The sequence below is a fragment of the Cavia porcellus genome, unplaced genomic scaffold (genome assembly GCF_034190915.1).
Source record: "Cavia porcellus strain 051 isolate PalLab524CR breed Dunkin Hartley unplaced genomic scaffold, mCavPor4.1 scaffold_21, whole genome shotgun sequence".
Taxonomy (NCBI): Eukaryota; Metazoa; Chordata; class Mammalia; order Rodentia; family Caviidae; genus Cavia; species Cavia porcellus.
In genome coordinates this window covers 28,593,539-28,615,353 of record NW_026947504.1, presented here as the reverse complement: position 1 = coordinate 28,615,353, position 21,815 = coordinate 28,593,539, and the positions used below count along the sequence as shown (strand labels likewise).

General features: G+C 34.8%; 1 protein-coding gene across 5 annotated transcripts in view; it reads right to left on the bottom strand.

Moving 5' to 3' along the window:
- The window catches only part of Zmym2 (zinc finger MYM-type containing 2), a 111,635-nt gene that overhangs the window by 19,819 nt on the left and 70,001 nt on the right, over window positions 1-21,815 (bottom strand). For 4 of the 5 annotated variants that reach the window (XM_063232475.1, XM_063232472.1, XM_063232473.1 and 1 more), the window contains 8 exons: window positions 19,966-20,116; window positions 19,313-19,428; window positions 16,518-16,634; window positions 14,066-14,216; window positions 11,039-11,211; window positions 8,798-8,963; window positions 8,194-8,228; window positions 601-730 (listed from right to left, as the gene is read on the bottom strand). In XM_063232475.1, coding sequence (XP_063088545.1) covers window positions 601-730; window positions 8,194-8,228; window positions 8,798-8,963; window positions 11,039-11,211; window positions 14,066-14,216; window positions 16,518-16,634; window positions 19,313-19,428; window positions 19,966-20,116 — 1,039 coding nt within the window. Of the gene's footprint in view, window positions 1-600; window positions 731-8,193; window positions 8,229-8,797; window positions 8,964-11,038; window positions 11,212-14,065; window positions 14,217-16,517; window positions 16,635-18,600; window positions 18,690-19,312; window positions 19,429-19,965; window positions 20,117-21,815 lie in introns of those variants that run through there. The other variant, XM_063232476.1, reaches the window with a different exon arrangement.

Here is a 21,815-nt window from a genome sequence, read left to right as displayed (position 1 = left end):
CAACAGGGAACTCATCTTCTCTTTTGTTTCCTCCTTCAGGAAAAAAGAAAACTTCAGTGTAGCTCTAGGATGGGCATGGCGGTACATGCCTATAATCCCAGCACTCAGAAGGCTGAAGCAGGAAGATCCCAGGCTGTGCTGCACAGTGAGTTCAAGCCCAGCCTGGACTATATAGCAAGATTCTTTAAAAAAAAAAAAAAAAAAAAAGGCAAAACAAAACAATGTAATTCCTAACATCCTACCAGACTGCGCTCACTCCTCTCAACGTTTTAAAATCCACTGAAGTAAGAGCTAGCTAAGATGTTAATGTGGCACAAATCTGAATTACTTCACTTCCTTCTGACAGAAAACAAAGATTACCACTGCAGACCATAAAGAGATGATTTTTCTCAGAGGGCACAATAAACACTAGGCCTCAGAAAAATTGATCACAAATGATTTTAAATTTGTGATTTTTAAATCATTTTTCACAGTCAAATTAGATAAACAAAAGCCAACAGAAAATGACAACCTGACTCAACAAATCTACTCTGTACTGTTACTCAAGAAAAGCATCAGGTAAGGAATAAGCAAAGTGAAAAACCAGATTTCCTAAGTTACCTGTCTGACAAGATTTGGTTTGCATGTGAGGTTTACAGTAAGTAGCTTTTGTCATTGTTAAAGGTTTGCACAGAACTGCTTTGTTCTTCATCTCTTTGTTGGGAGTTGGAGAAGGGGGTGGTGCTGAACCCTGTAAGAAGAAAAAAACATTTTACTCTTGCTTATACTTTTCATTACTGTCTAGTGTTAATGAGCATCTATTTTCAAAGTTTTATGGAGAGAAGACACAAAAGTGGAAGAGTATAAACAAACTATGCTGTGTTTTTAGCTTCACTGCAGTGTCAGTCTGAGAGAAACAATGTGAATCTATGCTAATCACAGGAGAAGCAGTAAAACAAATTCCTTCATCAGTTGCTGTCACCTCCAATAGGGGTAGAATTCATACATATTTTTAAAAAGGTAACAAGAGAATTCTCTTTTAAATACAAAATCAAGGCTTAGAACTGAAATTTGGCTCTTTTAAATTCATTTAAAGAGAAGGTCTTACAGTTATTATGCTTGATGTTTTAGCTCCCTCTACTGGATAAGCATCTTAAAAATATGATACTAAACTTGAAAGGATAAACAATTAAAAGAATTATAGGCTATACTGCAAAACTTAACAAGTTACTTTCTGGGCACAGCAACTGCCATTTTAGAAACCTAAATCAATTACAATGTACTAACATTGTCAATATGACACAAATACAAATTTGAGTTACTTCACAGATAATCTAAATAATTTCTGGTGTTTTAATATCAGGTTTGCTGAGCTATTGTACTACAGAGAAATCAAGTCCTCATATAAATAAGATCTAAAAAGATAAAGATCCCAATCTTTTGGGATCTTTTGGGATCACTATCACCTATCGTTAAGAGAAAAAAGTAGGTACAGAACATAAGTGCAGTCAATCCTCATTATCTCGGGTAGCCATGTTCCGTACAGCTGCCCCAAGCACTGACCAGTAAGTATGAAACCACTGCTGCAGGGAGGAACACAGTTAAACACTGTGTTTCACTAACTGCTCAGTATAATCCCTTATTTAAAGACAGCTTAATATTCCTTTTAAACAACTATAAGCAGTACTCTCCTATAATATGACAGAATTTCAATCACGGCAACTTTGCTTCATGTACTTCTCTGAGACTATCAACTCTCAGTTGTAATTCACATAGTACAGATACAATCTTCCCATACTGCATGTATACACTGCATAGCATCACAGCACATATGCACTACAGTCACATACAGTAAGTAATCCTGAAACTGTACGCTACTGTATAGCAATTAACATAAAACACAATATTGCGAATATATACTTTATAGTAATAAAAATTAAGTTCTGGAAAAACATGTTACACAAAGATTAAGCATTTAAAGTTTCGTAAAGACACTAAAATGTTACAGTGGGTGAAGTTCCAGGATCTATGATGAGACAATTTAAATTTCTCACTTAGGCATATCCAATGAAAAGTACAGAAGTTCATGAAATTAGGTTTTGTGGCTTGTTGGCAGTGTTGAAAGATTTTAACCATTCTTAATATAAGGCACCTGCCCTGGACACCTAAATCTGAGGCTGTGCTCAAATACAGGTTCACATTTTCAACATTGTTGACAAATATTTCCCCAGACAGAATTCTAGATCAGCTTCACATTGCCAAAGCCTTTTCTATTCATTTGCTGTGTAATACATACTGCTTTATCTTTTTTTGTCTTTTTTGAGACGGAGTCTCACTATGCAGTTCAGGCTGGTCTTGAGCTCACTTTGTAGCCCAGGCTGGTCTCAAACTCGCAATGATCCTCCTACCTCAGACTCCCGAGTGCTGGGATCACAGGTGTGAGCCACCACACCTGGCTATGTTGCTTTATCTTAAACACTGTTCTTTACATTTTCTGTAACCTCTTTAAATTCTCTGAAATTTTTCAGTCTACACAACACTTCCCCAACAGTTAGTTAACAGTAAGCAACATCAATGGGCCATCATGGTGACCTTCTTGTGTTGGCATCATGTGTGTACCTGATTAAGGGGCTGGATGAGAGACACAGTATTTAAAGGTATGAAAAAAACTATAGGGGTGGACATTTTTAGTTCTTCAAAACAACAACACTTTGAAGGCAAAACTTTCAAAGCTCATCTTCTAGAATAAAATTGCTATGAAACTTATTTTAGACACTATCCATGCTTTTTTTGGTCAGCTTCCAACAAGAAGACATACAGCTCAGGTTTTTCTTTGTAAACTAGGAGTTAGCATATAAAATTTTCTTGGCATTAATGTACAATTTCAAGGCTACGCAAGCAATGATTTAAAGCTAGGGGTTTTGAGAACTATCTGTAGGTTGTTTTGCCAACAACCTTGAAAAATAAGCATGTATCATTAGCATTGAAAACTATGGGTCGAGGGGGCTTTTGCTGTATGATTTAGGTTGGCCTTAAACTCACTGTGTAACCCAGGCTGGCCTGCATTTGCGCAGATCCTCCTGCCTTAGTTTCCCTAGTGCTGGGATGACAGGAATGGGCTATCATGTCCGACTTCCTCCTCTTCACCTGTCCATATCATATCATCCTAAAATGTGAAAGTCAGCTAGCACTAGTTGAAAATTTATTAATTTCCTGGTTAATGTTCTGTGAGCTGAAAGCCTCAGTATGATAATGTTCTACATTTTTTTTAAGTAGGTCTTAATCCCATAATCCACAAATTTACTTAAACTCTTATAGCATTCCTGTACAGACTCGCAAATTTCCCTTTTCTCCAGTCATATTAATGATTCATTCATACCAATAGCATTTATACTTATGCCTGACTGATACTTTTCTAAACACTTACTTTCTCAATAAGGGACATCACATCTCTCCAGGACACTAGACAGCACTTCGCCACTATACTTAAAATAAAATCTTCAAAAGTAAATGCAAAATCTACAGTGCTCATTAAGTCATAAAACATACTTATTCATATTGAGAGCTGAAATAAGAAGGCACAGCATCACCCTCAACTACATCATTGGGAACAGACACTTTAGGTAACTCAAATTTTGTACCACTCTGCAAATCTCTGTCAAAGTAATATAGTTAGAAACAATGAAGCTGAGTGAGTCACTCCCTTTCCTCCATTTAACTCTACATAGCATCCAATGGTTATTTCTATCACCCTGAAGAGGTAGAAAATAAAGTAACAAAAGCCTAGAACAGTGGTAGTGCATCTACGACACCTATGGCAGGCTGTTTGTACCACTGAAAACTCCGTAAGATTCCCACATCACTAATAGGGCATCTCCAACGATCTAGCCAAGAGTACAGGCAATGTTGGGGACCATAAATTAAAACTGACTGGCCCTTGTCTTGTGGGCTGGGTTTTAAAATGCAGAAATCCCATGTCCTCTTGGTTAATGAGGTTCACAGAGCAGGATAAAGTCTCACAAGTACAATATAGGGAAACTAACACCCAGGTGTGGGGATGAATGTTAACTGTTTCCTTTATGTTGTTAAACTTGCCCGTTCAACCACTTCTATGCTGTTCCAGGAAAAGCACCGCACCCCTTTCCCTGCACTGGCTAAATAAAATGGTGGCTAGCCAGAGATTCTGGGTCTTCATCTACAGAAGACATGGATCATCTCAGAGACCTGCTACACCCTGCTATTTTGTCTCTTGCTCTTTGCTCCCATCATGTGTCTTAACTCCAGGCAGGAGACTGGGGCCCACTGCAGGGGTGGCACCATGGGCAGTTTAGTGACAGGCACCTAAAGCAAAGTCTCTGGTCTTTAAATTCTGAAAGTTTGAGTTACTGGCCCCTTTTGCTGGAGCTACCACTGACCTGTGTGCAGTGCTTTTCTGCTTCCCTGGTAACTTTCCTGGTGTATGACTCTATCTGCATGGACTGGCCCTAAGTACAAGTCCCATGATCTTCAGTAATTGCCGGTGCTTACTACTTATTACTGGATACATACGTGGCAGTACTTTCCCTATCATACACAAGAACCTGGACTATCATTGGCCCAATCAATTGTAACAAAAGTGCTATAAATATTTATTTAATATTGTAAATAATTTTGGTAAGTAGGTAAATTCAAATACAGAATCCATGTATAATGAAGATTGACTGTACTTATAAATTTATATCAGCTTTTTTTATAGTCCTAGAGGCTTAAATCCAGGCCCTTGTGCATGCTAGGCAAGCACATTATGACTGAGGTACAATCCCAGCCCCTTCTGTGATTTTTTGAAGGTCTGCAAAAATAACACAGAAGTCCTGTATTAGCTGGGTGTAGTGGTGAAAGCACATAATCCCAGCCCTCAGAAGGCTGAGGCAGGAGGGGGAGGCTGAAGCAGGAGGCTCCTTGTTAGTTCAAGTCCCATTTGTACTACATTGTGAGTTCAAAGGTAGCCTAAACCACACAGTGAGACACACACACAGACAAAACTTCTATACTTACGTAGTAGCTCATAAGTTACAGTAATATACACATTTTCTTCAACTCTGAGAGAACGAGAAAGGGAGACAGAGACAGAAATACTAACCCTAACCCTAACCTGAGCTTGGTTCTAATGTTTCTGCTGTCAGGTCAGACAAGTCAACCTCCTAAACCTAGGAAACAATATTCACTAAACACTCAGTACTGGATTAATCTGATGTGACCTATAAAATACTCTGGTATCCCAGACTCAGTAATGGGCAAGTTCACAATCATAAACGTCCTGAGATGGCTCAGTTTTGTTGCCTTTGCCACTCTGAAAATTACTATTTCCTGTCTACTAATTATGTCAATTGTTGGAAACCTGCCCTTGACTCCAATCTTTCAGTTTTAGAATGTTTTTTAGTTTTCTTTTAGTCAACAGATAGGATTTATAGCTATTTATGTTGAAACTGAAGAACCCCAACTAATGAAAACTACAACAACAAAAGTTAACATTGTTGAAAACTTGCTTCTGTGCTAGAAACTGTGTAAAACACCAAATGTGTCCTTTTATCTCTTCTGTTTTCCACAAGACACTGAGGCCAGAATGCTCTATCACCTGGCAAAGATAACAGATCTGAGAATTCTGAAGTTGGAATTCAGAAAGATTCACCCAATGCCAAAGCCTATCTTATTAACAATCACAGTGTCTCCACATTATCACGCATTAGTAATGACCTACAGTGACAAACCTAAGATGGGCAACGTTTCATCCTGGTTCTACCAGGAAACAAACTCACACAAAGAATAATGAAATACTGTGCTCAAAATTATCCAGCTAAGTTCTCATCTCCTGAAGTTTATGGATTGAGAGTTTAAAAATGCCAAAAACTTACAAAGAAAATATGTAAGAGGGCTTTGTAGGACAAAAGCAATGGTCACAATACATTCTAACTTTCCTTGCCAAGTAGTAATATAACTTCATCACTATGTCAGTCATATACTATGGTTGAAATGCTGTGGAAAGACAGCAACAATGTATCAGGAGAGTTTTTTGAAACCTTAGTCAAAGCAATGTTATCTTTGTTTAATTTTGAAATTTATTTTAAATTTTTTTCTCTTCTCCTTTCTGCTGGGGGTATCAACTACCTTTTTCCAGAGACCAGGACAACAGAATAGTACAAGCCTTTGTGTGTCTCACTACTGGTAAATCCCAAAGTCAAAAGGGCAACCGTCACTGTTGGGTCTGTTTAACAAGTGATACATCAAGCACAAGGTGGGCTTCAATACAACTCTTCTGCCTCCTCAGTAGACAGCTGCCTATACTCACATAAACACACATTTGATAGTTTGGGATGTTGCTGTGTTTCTTATACCACCATGGATGAAAGAATGTTTTTCCTAGCATTCATTCCACAGTATATGATATTACTAACTGAAAATCACATTTAAGAGACAGTTTCTAGCAAGGAGTGAATGAAATCCTAGCATTTCAGATGACACCAGGTTTTGGGGTGCCAGAGTTTCCTTCTAGAGGTGTTTTCTAAGTTCCTTCTGTCCTAAGTAAAGAACTGATCAAGACAAATGCAAATGGTAGCAGGGTTTCATGTTTATTAAAGGTAGGAAAAGAAATATGCTCTTCAGAGCAAGTTGGGGCTGAGCAAGTAGGAAAAGTGAGGGTAAGAGTAGATCATTGTGGAAAACAGAACAAAAGCCACACACATTTGTAACAAGGCTGGAAGGTTATTACTGTGTCGCTTCATTGGTAGAATAAAGATAACAAAACAGGGAACAATCATCTTTATACTCCACATTTCCCCTTATATTTTAACTCATCTTTAGCTACCTGATAATACCTCCTACAGTATAAATAGCTTGCTATACTTTCTCATAGGGAATAATGACAAGGAAAAAGAAACCAAAGACTTCTCTACACATTCAGTGTAACACTGATAATAAGACTAACCGCACAGTACAAGACACCAGGCAAACAATGCAGGAGTGTTGGGGAGACCGAAGCTATGTGAAGTAATAAGAAATTAAAGCATGGTGTGGCCACAACACTGTTTCGTTTCACTCATGTCAGAGTGTAACAAATTTCAAATTTTATTTTTTGGAATCTTCTGGAAAATTATTTCCAGAAGAAGTGGCTATTTTCTAGGATTGCTAGAATTTGCAATCCTAGTTTGGTTGAATCTGCAAATGGGGAGCCCAAAGATACAGAGGGTAAACATATCAATGACCCACATCATGGGTTACATATAATATTAAATGAAGCACTTTTCTAAAATAGGAACTTCTGGGTCAGAATTAAGACAATGAAAGATTCTGAAAACTTGTGTCAGCTAAGTGACAGGAGCTAAAACCTAACCTGTAGTTTCTCACCACAAGAACTAACCGAGAGACGTATTGTAACGCTAATAAATGGCTCTATTAGGGCTTTCCTTGAATAAGGAAGCCTAAAATTCCAGTAGAATACCATCTAGCAATTCTTGTAGAAACAGCTTACACAGGCAGGCAGGGCCTCATTTCTCTTTTAAGGCGTGATAAAAGCACTGCTTCCACCTTTTGTAGCCACTACCAATAAATAGCCACTTCTAACCTATAAAGTCTTAAAATGCTAACAGAAAAACACGATATAAAGAATTACACCAAAAAAAAAAAGGGGGTAAAAAAATAAACACAATGAATATTACTAAAATGGAAATACTCATAGGTCCCTGTAACCAACATAGATCTTCAGATCTCTATTTGTAAAATAATGGAGCCAGCTAATCTATCAGCCTCACATAATTACAGCAAAGATCCCCTTCAAGCTCGACCTTAATGTGTAGCTCTGCCAAATATTTTTTACATTATTAATCATGCTTGTCATTCTTATCTACCTGGCAACTTTCTACTCAACTGCTTACACTTAGCTTGTTACATTCTTTGGGAACAGATATAATCAATCATTTTTAAATGTATTTTTGCTACTGTTACAGAGATGTATTTATTATGGAAACTTCAAATCAAATACCATTTCTCTGGAATGTGGAGAAGCTATAATTAATTCATCTTATATACCTTAGCATGTTTCTCTAGTACTAACAATTCAGCTAAATGTTAGACTGTCACAAAAAAGTAAAAATATTTTATTATCATCAAACTAAACTGGCCTAATTATTTTACCACACACTATAAAATGACAATTTAGCAGTTTACTTAATCAATACTTACCGTCATTTTGGTTCGGGATGTTTGACAGCCCTGATCTAAAAAACAAACAAATTTAAAGATAGATTTCATCAGAATTTTCTAACCCTTACTTCACACACCATATTTGACTGACTTTGAAAGAAGTTGTTGAAGAAAACATTTCACATTATTTTAAAAAAGAACCATAAGTTAGAATTGAAAGTATAGAAAAACAAGAGTTCAATTTATAAAATTATCTGCTTTCTCATTTTGCCCCTCTAGACATATTGCTTTGGAAAAAATACTATGCACTTAGGCTTATCTCTTAAATAAAGCAAAATGCCACAGCATCTAGAGATTCTGTTATGCAATCCAGTCAAGAATTTACAATTTGCTAAATGTGGTTTTCATTAAAAATTACAGATCTCACATGGTAAATAAATTATTCTTTTTACATTTTTGTTGTAATTCTACTTAGCTTCCCTCTAGCCCAAAGAGCATTAAATTTTTTAAGGAATAAAATAAATGCAATGTATCTACAGAAACATCATATATCTCTCATCTGGAAAAACTTATGAAATTTAAGTTGGTATTAAACTATTTCCAAAATTAACGTTTTCCAAATGTTTCATAAGTCATTACGTACCATAATGTAAGTTTTCAGGTCCTTTCTGAGTTGTCAGATTGGGCTCATTTTGCTGACAGTAGAAACGTAACAAGCAGTGCTGATCACAGAAATGTTTCATCTCCCCACGCCACTGTACTCGCTCTTTAAGAGTTCCTTGAGACTTACAACAATCACACCTTGCAGCCTTAACCAAAAAAAGGGGGAAGAGGGGCTTCAGGCATTTAAAACCAGATTTAAAATATCACACATGTGTAAGCGTTCTTAAAGATTTCTAAAAGTGTTACCACTGGTAACTGTAAAATGTGGTAACATTAATAAAACGAGTCATATATAAACAGTAAAATCAATAACAAAGTAGAATAAAAATCAGAGTAATTTTTCTAACTGACAAAGTATATTTATCAGAAGTTGAAGACTAGAGTTACAAAGATAGGATAATAAAATAAACATTAGTAGATCAAAATGATACAAAGGACACTATTTCTAAGTAGATTTGAGGGTCCTGATAATACAATGACATAAATTTCCTATGTTTACAAAGTTACTAATCTTTGTATACAAATAAGTAAACAAATATAGTAAATAAAATGGGGTTGCAAAATCTGTCATTAATTATGTTTACTATTCATAAGTGCCTGCCTGGCAAGCTCAAGGTCTTGAATTCAATCTCTGGTACAAAAAAAAAAAAAAAACTTTACTATTCAGAAACAAGTTCTCAAAAATAAAACCTCCTCTCCATAGCACTGCCAAACCACCACCACAGAAAAATCAACCAAATAAATAAAACTTCCTGACCTAAATATGTAACTCAGTGGTACAGCACTTGCTTATTAGCATGTACAAGGACCTGAATTTAATTCTCAATATTGCTAAATACACAAATACTTCTTAAAAGGAGAAGGTTCCGGGGCCAGAAGTATAGTTCAGAGGCACGGCACATATATGGCAAGCTCTAGGTCCTGAGTTCAATTCCTAGTGCCACCCCCCCCCAAAATCAATCAATTAGACAAAAAAAAAGAGAGAGAGAGAGATCAACCAAAAAGTGAAGGTTCCCTTTGTGTGTGTTGAACTAAAATCAAGCATTTAAAACTATCAACTACATTTTCTGAGTCATTTTCTCTCAAAAACAGCCTGTAACAGAACATAAAACTCATTTACACTAATGAATCCATATGAACATGTGTTAATATGCTCACGCTCTGTGCACTCCTACAATCTGGATCTTAAAAATGTATTTTCAGAAGCAAAAGCAAAATAATGAAGACACTTTTCATCCCAAAATGCTCACCGCAATTGTTTTACCAACCTTTGCTAAGTAGCAAAGTTATCTCCCTCCTTTTATTTACAAAATACAAGTTTAAAATGCAGATACATAAAATCACACCAAGAATTCCCACAATTCTCCCAGTATTATTTTTAACACCTTCAAAATGTGATCTACACAGTATTTCAACTATTTTACTCATTGTTTCTAAAGAGGTCTTTTACAATTTTGAAGTATTTGTCTTAACGTGCTTCAGAACTGTATCCATAATTAAGCTTTAACACTGAGATGATTTCCTGTATTATCAATACATGATTTAATAATATTCTATTTGATGTATAACCATCCAAAGTCCAAATTTATACTACACTACCCATACACACAACAGGTCAAATGGGAGTTATTTTAACCTTTAAGAAATAGTTTTTGGGGCTAAGGCATTAGCTGCTCAGCAGTCAAGTGCTTGCTTGGTAAGTGTGAGTTTGTGAGTTTGATCCCTGGTACAAAAAAAAGACAGAAAGAAAAAAAATAGTTTTTGATAAGATGCATTTTTTCACTCCTTCAAATTAAAGTTATGATCCCGTGTGTCTTTTCAATATGGAAGTCTCTGATAATTCGTTAAGTTAAAGTTTTAAAAACATATGAATTATTCAAAACTACTGTTCAATAATGGAATCATCAAAAATATTTGTATCTACTTAAGTAAAATGGAACAAATTTGATAGAAATAATGCATTTTGTTAAACTGTGTCAATGAAACTACAAGTACAGTCTAAGAGACTGTACATGCCTAATCTATAAAGAAAAAAAAAACAGTAAAAATTCAACCTCAAGTTTCAGAGAACTAAAATGCAAAATACTTTTAATAAACACTATGATCTGGGATAGGTTTCAAGTGTGTACATTTAAAAAATAAGTAAGTTATACACTTCTTATAAAGTTTTTAAAAAGACTTCTTAAGGTCACTGCTGTAATCAAAATCTGGAGAAACTTGCCTTATAGTACCAATCCTGAAATTTTTTGCAGCAGTCTTCACTGCAGAAATCTCTCACAACACCATCAAGTTCCTTAGTTGCTCCCTTCTTACACAGCTGAGAACAATAGTTGCATGTAACACATCTTAATCCTAAACGTCTGGCAAAATCCTGTTTGTACAATAGTTTGCAACCTGGAAAATACAAGGTTTAAATGTTAAACAGATTTTTTAAAAATTGTGAGCTAAGATAGTATGTAAATTTAACAGATTATTAGTTTTAGAAAGTGAGGAAGTTACATAAAAAGTTCTCTTTCTTTCTTGATCAAAACTAAATCTACTGTAGATCAGCACTAACCTATAAAAACTGATACAGAATACGAACCTACCATATAGAAAATACCTTATCACATGTGTGGGTCCAAATAATGCTTTAAGAGACATTGACAGCGAATGGGGATATAGCTCAGTGGTACTGCACCTGCCTGGCATGTGTGAGGCCCCGAGTTTGATTTCTGGTAATACACCTTCCCCACAAAAATAAATAAAAGACTGTGAAACCTAGTACTATCTCAGAATGATGGCATTCCATCTGCTCTGTTTAAATAGTATTTTAATTATCTAAGTACGTCACTAATAAGGACTAGTCTGATTGAGATAGGGTTGCTCTACGCAATTCAGCCTGCCTTGAACCTGAAGTGATCCTTCTCCTGCCTCAGCCTCTGGAGTGCTGGGATTACAGGCATGTGCCACCACCCTCAGCTAATAAGGATTTTAATAGATATGAATACTGCCAACTGACAGGCTCTGAGTAAATTCACAGATCTGTTCAGCTCAGTAGGTATTTTAGCCAAATTTTGTAGCTTATCTCTCTCTGTGTCACCCTATGTGGCTCCTTTTTGGAAGTAAAAGTGGTTTACAGACTTGTCCAGTGAAAATACTGTCTATTCACTTAACGACAAAATACTTCTTTTCAAATATAAAGTGTTTTTACCAACCAAATACATTCTCCATAATGTCTCTGGAGATTTAAACAATCTTCCCTACTTTTACTTATGTCATACCTTCCAAGTAGAATGACCTACCTTCTCCTCAGATCAAACTACTGAAATTTTATCCATTCCTTAGTACTAAGTCCAAATTGTATCTACCTCTACCACTGACTCCATCTGTATAACCTAGTTTTAAGTTATCTTTCCTATATGTAAACATGAACTGCAATTGTATTGTGCTGTTGACTTTGCCATCTTTAACTATACTTAAAATTTTTTCAGCGATTTTACCTTTATTAACTTTAACTAGATTTGATAGTGATACTACGTATATGTTATTTCTTTTGTAGTTGTTGTTTTGCTTTGTTATTTCTGATAAGTTCCAATAAAAAAAATTAGGTGGAGAAAAGCAAAATATATGTTGTCAGGTAAAAAATATACAGCCTTTTAAGCTTTTTATGATTATTATTTTTAGTTTACTTTTTTTTTTTTTTTTTTTTTTTGAGACAGGGTCTCATTATACAGTTCAAGCTGGCTTTCAGCTCATTTTGTACCCAGGCTGGTGTTAAACTTGCAATGATCCTCCTGCCTCAGCCTACCGTGTACTGGGATTACAGAAGCTTTTTATTATTCATCTAAATGTTTAAGATCTTCTAGCTGAAAATGATATTAAGTGTCAATTTTCTATTTGCTGCTCTACATTTATGTTAGCAAAATTTACAGAGGTAAGTATTTCACATCACTGACATATGTACAATTACATCAATGCCTTTGTACTGAAAGGTAGTAAGACTCTGAAATCAAGAAGACTGTTTCTGTATAAAAACTCAGGTGTAAAAAGACTGATTTAGAATTATTCTAACATTTTAGTATTTATTATTTTCATAATAGCTTTGTTCTCAACAGTGAATCAATGTTTAACTATTATTACTAGTGAAATGTATTATTTAATCTAACTAGGAAAACCATGTTTAATAACATATACTTTTTTACATACAGAATAGTATTACATGATAATGGGTAAAAGATATAAACAGAGATGCTACTGAATGGACTGAGAAATATTTTAGTTTTATTGTCATTTCCTACTGCCAGCATTTAGGATTTCCCAACTGTCTCTTTTCCCAAACTAACAGGAGAAATCCTTAGAAAAACGCAGACCCAAGTGAGGGGGTGGGGGGAAACATTGGAAAATAAATTAAGAGAGCAGGTAAAAAGAAAACTGAGAGCACCAGGACACAGGCCAAAAACCAGAATGTGAAAGTCAGCGCAGACTAACAATGTGACACTGATTGGGAAATACTAACAATGATAAGAGCTCCGAAATCATATAAGCTATAATTTTGGCTGCAAACTAGATGTAGCTTTAGAACTAGTGTCCATGTCTATAATCTGCTGTGTGGCAGCAGAGCAGCACAAAGCATGAATGAGGAAAAGGGAAATTCTTGGATTTCTTCCTTAGAACGCAGCCCAGTGTTTTCAGACATATCACACATACAACCTAAATTTTCCAGTGTAGGACTGTTACTATCTGTGTTTGGGACCAGAAGAATTTCAGGTTTTTGGAATAGTCAAATAGACTAATTACTGACTGAACTCCCCTTATCTGAAAAAATCAAAATCAGAAACACTTAAAAATGTTAGCACTCAAAATTTCAGGTTTCACATTTTCAGACTAGGGAGGTTTAATCTAAATACTGAAAACCTTTGCAGGATAGGTAGTAATCAGACAGGGAAAAAGAGGCTAATGTAAAAAAATTCTAACTGACTTGAAAAACCTATATTCGAGTCACAATGTAACATTAATGGTATAATGAAACTTTTATTTTCAAAACTTCCTTATAATGGAAAAACTTGTTATTAAATTCTTAAAGATAAAACTTTTGAGGTCCAGACGTCTACAAATACATATAAAATAACAAAGCAAGTCAGTAGAAAAGTGAACTCAATATTGGTCAGCTACATTAAAAATTGTGCAGCTACTCATATTTTCAAAGTATTTTGGCAAAACACATTAAATATCAATAAAAGTTATGAACACAAGTATATACACTTGCCTTCACTACAGAAAGGTCTCTTAACGCCAGAGAAATTTACTGTTTCATGAAGAGTCTTCTCCTCTTGACAGTATTCGCAATATGTAACTATGCAATGCAGCTTCTTATAGTCATCTGAACAAGTTTTGCTGCAGAACTGATGCACTTTGTTCTAAATGCACAATGGGAACCTTGGTAAGTATTTGACAACCACCTTAAGAACAAGTTTAAGAAGTAAACAAGCCACTTTTATAAACACAGATTAAATCATTTCTCTATTTAATTATCAGGATCATGGGGGATACTTTTGCTATAAGACACCTAATTTAACCAGTTCACTGCTAAGTTTTACAAACATGGTTCCACATCATTCAACAACCAATAACCACTCTAAAATTACTCAGTGAAGAGTGAAAATATCACTAAAATAAGAAGGTAGTCTGACAATGCTAATAAAATTGGAGAAATGGCAAAGAAACAATGGAAGATATCATATGTATAAACTACAGAAAGACAAGGATTATGACACTCATATCATTTTCAGTTAAAAATTGTTGAGTGGTGGCAAGTAGATTCAATCACCTTTCTAGCACATCCTAATTGTGTAGTAAAAGATCTATCTTAGCTAGATATTAACTTTAGTGCTATCACACTGTGTGATTAGAAACTTAAGACTGAGTTGTATCCCTTAAAGGGAACGTATTTAGTATTTTTTTGGTCCAGAACTACTTTCCAAATATTTAGCCATGCAGTTACCAACAATGTAAACCTTCTAAGTTAGCTCTTCTTCCTTGACACTGAAGAAAAATACAGACTGAGTTTAAATCATTTGCCTCATGCTTAACAAAGATATGAAGATCAAAATAAGGTTCGAATGAAAGAGTCTAGTAATCAACTCGGCAGTTAAGGCAATCATCAGCTGAAATTGTCCCAATGAGTATATAACTTACAAGAGGGAAAAAGGGCAACAAAGAAACTGCCATCCATAGAGTAACAAAACGGCCCTGAACTATCATTTTCCTGAAGTTCAAGAAAGTTCAACTCACCTAACAGTCTAATTGTTTAATACAGTTAACCACCACTTAGCAATACAATGACTGCAAAAGTTCAGTAACACTGACTCTGACATGTGGAAAGAACTTTATTAAAATTCAGTTTGTACAGTTACTTCTTAGGTAGTATTATTCTATATGCTTTGTAATGGACTGTCTTTGAGACAGGGTCTCACTATGCAGTTCAGGGTGCCCTGAGGCTCACTTTGTAGCCCAGGCTAGTCTCAAACTTGCAACAATCCTCCCCACTCAGCCAAGAGCTGGCATTACAGGCTTGCACCACCACGCCAGGCTCTTTATTCCATTTTTAGGTCCTTATTCACTATTCTTTGGCAATCATCTTTACTGTCATTTAAAGAAAATATTAAGTTAGCAAAACTCATCCCTGAATACCAACAAGAGTCTTAGACAAACACATTTAAATGCTCTAGAGATAGCACCAAATAAAATAATAAACTAAAATACTTTCCTGCCATTAAGATAACAAAATTTCAGATTTCTAAGTATTTTAGAAATCATGTGGTTCACTTTCAGGGAAGCACTTGTCCTCTAGGACCCAGATACTGATTGAAGTGCCAACAGTTACCAATAAAATTTTGCTTAAGAGCAGCCTGTTACTTCTAACAGGCTGTGCACCATTTTATCATACCTCCCATACCATCCTGCCTTCAAAAAAGTGCAAAGAAAGAATGACTAAAGATGAACACCTCAAGAAAACAACGACAGCAGGGCCACCTTCTCTACCTATCCATCCATTGCCACCCCTCCCTTACGGAAACCGAAGGACATGGTTCAGACTTGCTAAGACTACAAAATACATGGGAAAGTAAATTAGTAATCTAGTAAAGGTAAGAAAATAAACCTAATATATTAGGATTCATAGCCCTCTATTCCAGGGATTGAACTCACGACCTCACGCTTGGAAGGCAGGCGCTTATGCCGATGAGCTAAATCCTTGGCATCCCTCTTTTCTTTTACTAAAACAAAACTATAAAATGTTAAAAAAAAAAAAAAAAAGAAGAAGAAGAAGAAGAAGAAAGACAGAAAACAGAACCATGTGGCATATGACTAACAAATTCTAATTTTTACAGGAGTAAATGACACAAAGATATTATAGGACACATATCTATGAAGACAGAGAAAAATGGAAAACAATGTACAGTCACTTCAGGTATGTAGCTAAACAAAATTACATTGTGTACTCTATTAGGAATGTAACGTATTATAGTGACTGTGACTTGAAGAATTTCTTGTCAACCTCAAAAGAAACAGACTCTGATCTAATCTCCCGTAAGTCAGTCAACTTTAAAACCTTAAGAATTCTTTCTTCCTTACTAAAAAATAGGTTTCCAGATGGAACTACAAGTTCTTTTAAAACCAGATTTTCATTTTAGTACTAGATAATAAGAAAAACGACTTGCCTCCCATTCCAGGATTTCTGGTTTTGAACAAAAGGAATTTTTGCAGTAGTTGCATTTCAACTGAATATCACTTGGTGCTACAAATGGACCATTTGGAGATGACTGCATGCTTAGAGCCTAAAATAAAGAACAAAATATACTGAGCCTGACAGTACTGTAGAATTTTTAGTTGTAAACGCTCTAAAATTGTCCCTATGTACAGAAACTAGTACACATCTTCATTAATACTTTTTCCAACACAATTTTATCTCTAAAAATAATATTAATATGCTTTTAGTTTTATAAGATTAAGTATATTTTGTTGCATTAGTCAAAGGATTATTATTCCACTAAAATAAATATGGAAAAGGAAAAAATACAGAATGTTTTTTTCCACTAGAAAATGTAATTCAATAATGGTGAGATTAGTTGCCAAAATTCTGAATTAGCCAAAAAAAAAAAAAAAAGACAGAAAACATAAAATCTAGGTTCTACTGCTCCTCCAATAACTATCAAGTATCCAACTAATGGTTTGTTTCACTGTATCACTGCTATAATTTTCATGTGAAGTTCATCAGTGAAAACAGCTTATCACTTTTAAGAATTAATTTCTTCAAGGTTAGAAAAAAAACTTACAGATAAATATTCATACCAAGAATTTGTTGATTTTTATTACATTTTTTAAAAGTTAAAATAATTTATAGAGTAAGACAGGATATAACCATAATTGGATCTTAAAAGGTTTTTTCCCTAATTCTTAATACAAATGGTGAGTACAATGGTATTTTTCATTCTTTTGAACCACAAACACATTAAACATACATGTTAAGTATAACCTTCTGAATTTATGAATTAGCTAATAAAAGTAAATTATTGAGGTTTGGTGAAAGAAGAAAGGAATCTTTATTATTTTTTAATTATCCATATATGCCATACAACACAACATTCATATTATCAGATGAATTATTTTTAAACATAAAAACACTGCCCTTAGAGTTTTCAAAATATTAACCCAGATTAAAAGTTCACTATTTTTTTTTCCACAATAATGGACTATGTTTTGGTCTGAATGTGTATCCCAAAATTTGCTACACTGAAATCCTAACCCCCAAGGTGCTGCATATTTAAAGACAGGGTCTTTGGGCCACCTTCCAGATCTATTTAGTACCTTTATAAAAGGTCCTCACTGAGGAATAAGGCTGCTGGAAGCTCCTATCCTGGACTACGAAGAATATAAATTTCTGTTGTTTTAGAAGGCAAACCTGCCTTCTAAGTTTACTTCTTTAAAACATTCTAAAAAACATTCTAAAGTATTTTGTGGCAGCAGCTGAAACAGACTAAGAATAAAATCTTACCATCTTACTTTTAAAATAAAAAGTAAAAAAAAAACAAAAGCTAATATTCATATTATCAGATGAATTATTTTTAAACATAAAAACATTGCCCTTAGAGTTTTCAAAATATTAACCCAGATTAAAAGTTCACTATTTTTTTTTCACAATAATGGACTATGTTCAAAATATATGATCTGCTTTAAAATAAAAAAATTGTGGCCTGATGGGTCAATTTGGTTTCATATGCAGGCAGGGACAATGCTGCCCGCAGGTGTATCTGGATGGATTCCTCAAAAATCAAGAGCCTAAATTCAGTAGTATTTCTTTAAAATATACAATTCAGGCAGGGGCCCATCAAATAAAGAGCACTACCAATTTCAATAATTACCAGTTCAGTACCTAACAAAATCAAAAAGAAATAAAGATAATTTAACATCTGGCAAGGAGCATATCATCAACACTGTCTTCCTCTCTTAAAACTATCTTTATCTCTTAACTTCTAGTTTAAGAAAATCCAATGAGGCAGAAACAACATTTACCAGTAAAAATGTATCCATGGTTGGCTATGATCTCAACTTCTAAAATAAAAATTTAGTCTTGCACATGCGGTTTACCTTCTAAATTCAGTGAGGCAATAACTTAAAAACAACACTTGCTTGCCTAAATTCAAAACAACCTAAATTTAAATGCCATAACTGTTGCAATAACTACTGTATCATACTTAAGAAACTATATTTTCAGTTTAAATAAATTAACATAAGGCACAGTACCTGGAACAAAGTAGAAGCACAGTACCTGGATGAATTAACTCATGAAGCATGGCTTTATGCACACTTGGTTTGAATCTTTGGGCAATACCCTGAAATTTTCACACACAACAGGTAAACCTACTATTACTACCTAACTAATGCTTGAATCCCCTCTAAACTACTCCTTCCTAGTGGTCAACTAGGTTATATTTGAACACTCCAGTAACACTATCTTTTGAGAGTATCTACACTTCAACTTTGAAGAAGTATGTTAGAAAAGTGCATTACATTTAACAAAATGAAAAACGTTTCCCTAAAATTAATCCTATATTTAGTAAAAGCCTACTATAAGCTTCATCCCCTTTCTTACTGGCTCATTTCTAAGTTTACTCAGGATTTCCAAGCTAAATTTATTTCATTTATTATTCATAAAGAAGAGTTTCCTTTCAGATTCAGATTTTACTCCATATACTAGGAAAATACTACGTATCAAGCAATGATTTCAACTATATTAAACTATATTATGTATTTTCTCTCACAACTGTATCATGAAAACAAACGCCAACTGTATAATCTGTGCTAACATAGAGAAGTGAAGAGGTCTTCTGTGACTCACTCTAGGTCTCCACCCTCCAATGTGACCTTCCATTAAACTATGCACAAAATTAATAGATTTGACAAAGATCAAGCATATTCCACTGGGAATGAGGATTACACAAAATAAACAACAAACCTGAAACTTAGCAACACAACTGGAATTGCAAAAATTATACAGTTTTCCATCAGGCATTGTGGCTTGGTACTGAGGTAAAGAGTTTCGCTTACAAAAATGGCAAATGATTCCCAAACCTAGGAGAGAAAAGGTATATATCTGATTTCATATAAGTAACGAAAGTTGTTTTGTAAAATCTTGACTGTTGAGCTTTTTTAAAATGAAACTTTCTATAAACTCGTTCACTACCTGTGCTTCTAAATAGTCAAGAAGATACTTATAAAACACACTGCTGCTGAGAATCCCAGCACTTGGGAGGATGAAGTAGGGGCTTACACATAAGTTGGAGATCAAACCTGGGCAATATGTCAAGACCCTGTCTCAAAAACAAAACAAAAGCCAAGCTGAGGATGCAGCATGAGCATAAAGGCCCTGGGTCCAGTCTACAGTAAAGGTTAAAAAAAAAAAAAAGGTAACACAAAAAACAACTCAAGTGCTTTGTCACTAAAATATGTGTGGATACATGAAAAACTGTTTTAGGTAAAATTCTGAATGGACCAATTTTAAGTAAGAACATACATGGAGAGAACATCAATAACTTAAAATCAGAGTGACGATTTCTGAAATATCTATGTTATTAAGATTTTTTAACTGTCCAAATATCTGAAACTTACTTTGTGATTTTGCATATTTTGTCTTGTGACTATTCATGCAAGCAGTTGAACAATATGGCTCCATATATCCATTGGGACCTATACACTGAGTCATATCAAAAAACCTGCACTGTGTTCGGCAGCCAGTACAAGTTGTCAGTTTCCCATATTTCTAAAATTTGAAACATAAAGATAATTAACAAAATCATAATTGAGTTAGAAAATACCCATTTTTATTATCTTTTGTTTCTGCAAAACAATTCTGTTAATCTCTAATCAGTTTTAGAGTCAGAAATCTTCATCTATACATAAACTATTAGTTGCAACATCTGCTAAATTAACGTCAAGTTACACCATACGCTAATTTTTCAAAAATGTTTTTCTCTATTAAATAACAGAATACCTACATATATGTTAAGTAGAAACTAAAAATCTAAGAAAGGCACAATGTTGTTTCACTTACAGTGAGGACATATTTCTTTGTCTTTTGATGGAAGAAATTAAATGGAGTATGAAATATAAGCCTGAAACCCGGAATGGTGGCCCACGCATGTAATTCCAGCACCCAGGACTGCTGTGAGTCCAAGGCCAGCCTGGGCTGCACAGTATGAGTTCAAGCCCAGCCTGAACTGCATAGTGCTATCCTGTCTCAAAATTTTTTTAAAAATAAAAAGCCTTAATAATCAAAAGTATACTGAATAAGGAGTCTGAAGATTTCTAACACTTCTTCCATTGAGCTGCTATGGTTCAAAAACATTTTTAGACTTCTGTTTAAAACAACAATTTACTATTCTACAACATTTGAAAACCTTATGCAATCACAATAAATTACCGAAGTTTTAAAATAAAATGACTTCTGATTATTACCTAAAAGTTAGTGATTAGTAGACTATAGTACAAATTAGTAATTATAATAAATGTTCCTGCAATGGGGTGAATATTTGCCAACAGGAAGGTACCTTAAGAAAGTGAGATAAAGATTACACAATTAACAACAAAAGGGGTACTTGAACAAGTTATTAGGAAAAAAGCATTACCACTGAAATAGTCTTACAAAAACACAATTCAGATGAACTGCTTGCTGTGCTTCTATAAAAAATTAACTTCATAATCACAATCAGAAATCAAAACATGAGACTTCTTTAAGAACAATTTATATTTGACCCCTCTCTGAATAGTTACAGATGTCAGCCACGTTCCACCTAATAGTGATGTTCTTAATTCCACCTTCATGAACAAGAGCATCAGGTGCAACATGAGAATGTAAGAAGACCCAAACATATTCCATGGATGCATGGTGAGCAACAAGACACCACACACCTGTGCATGGGAACCTGTGGCACACGTGGCACAGTGGGCAGGCAGAGCCCTCTTCAGCATGGAGGCACATCACCCCAGCAGCCGAGCACTGGCTAACAATTGCCTTTTCTGAACTAAAACCTCAAGATTCAGGTTTAATTTTGATGCTGACACTCTGCAATAAGTAAGTGGGTTTTGGGTTACAGGTTGGGCACTCAGTCTCTAAAAGGTTTGCCACCACTGCCATAGAGTAGCCCAAAAATAAACACATGAAACAGACAAACTACACAGAAAAATTTCACAGATAGTATGAGGTTTCACTAAATGAACACAGTAAATTAAAGGTTAGAAAACATAACAACGAATAGGGAAAGGAGTATTATAGCTCAGTAGTAGAACATATAGCACCAAAATCAAGAAATAATAAAACCAAACCAAAAAATCCACAAGTAACAATCCATCAACATCAAAAGTAGAAAATATTTTCTCATCATAGAACAAACAGAACAGTTACGAGAAAAGACAGCTGTTTATGTGCCAGGAGTATATGACAATCATGCTGGTACAGTAAG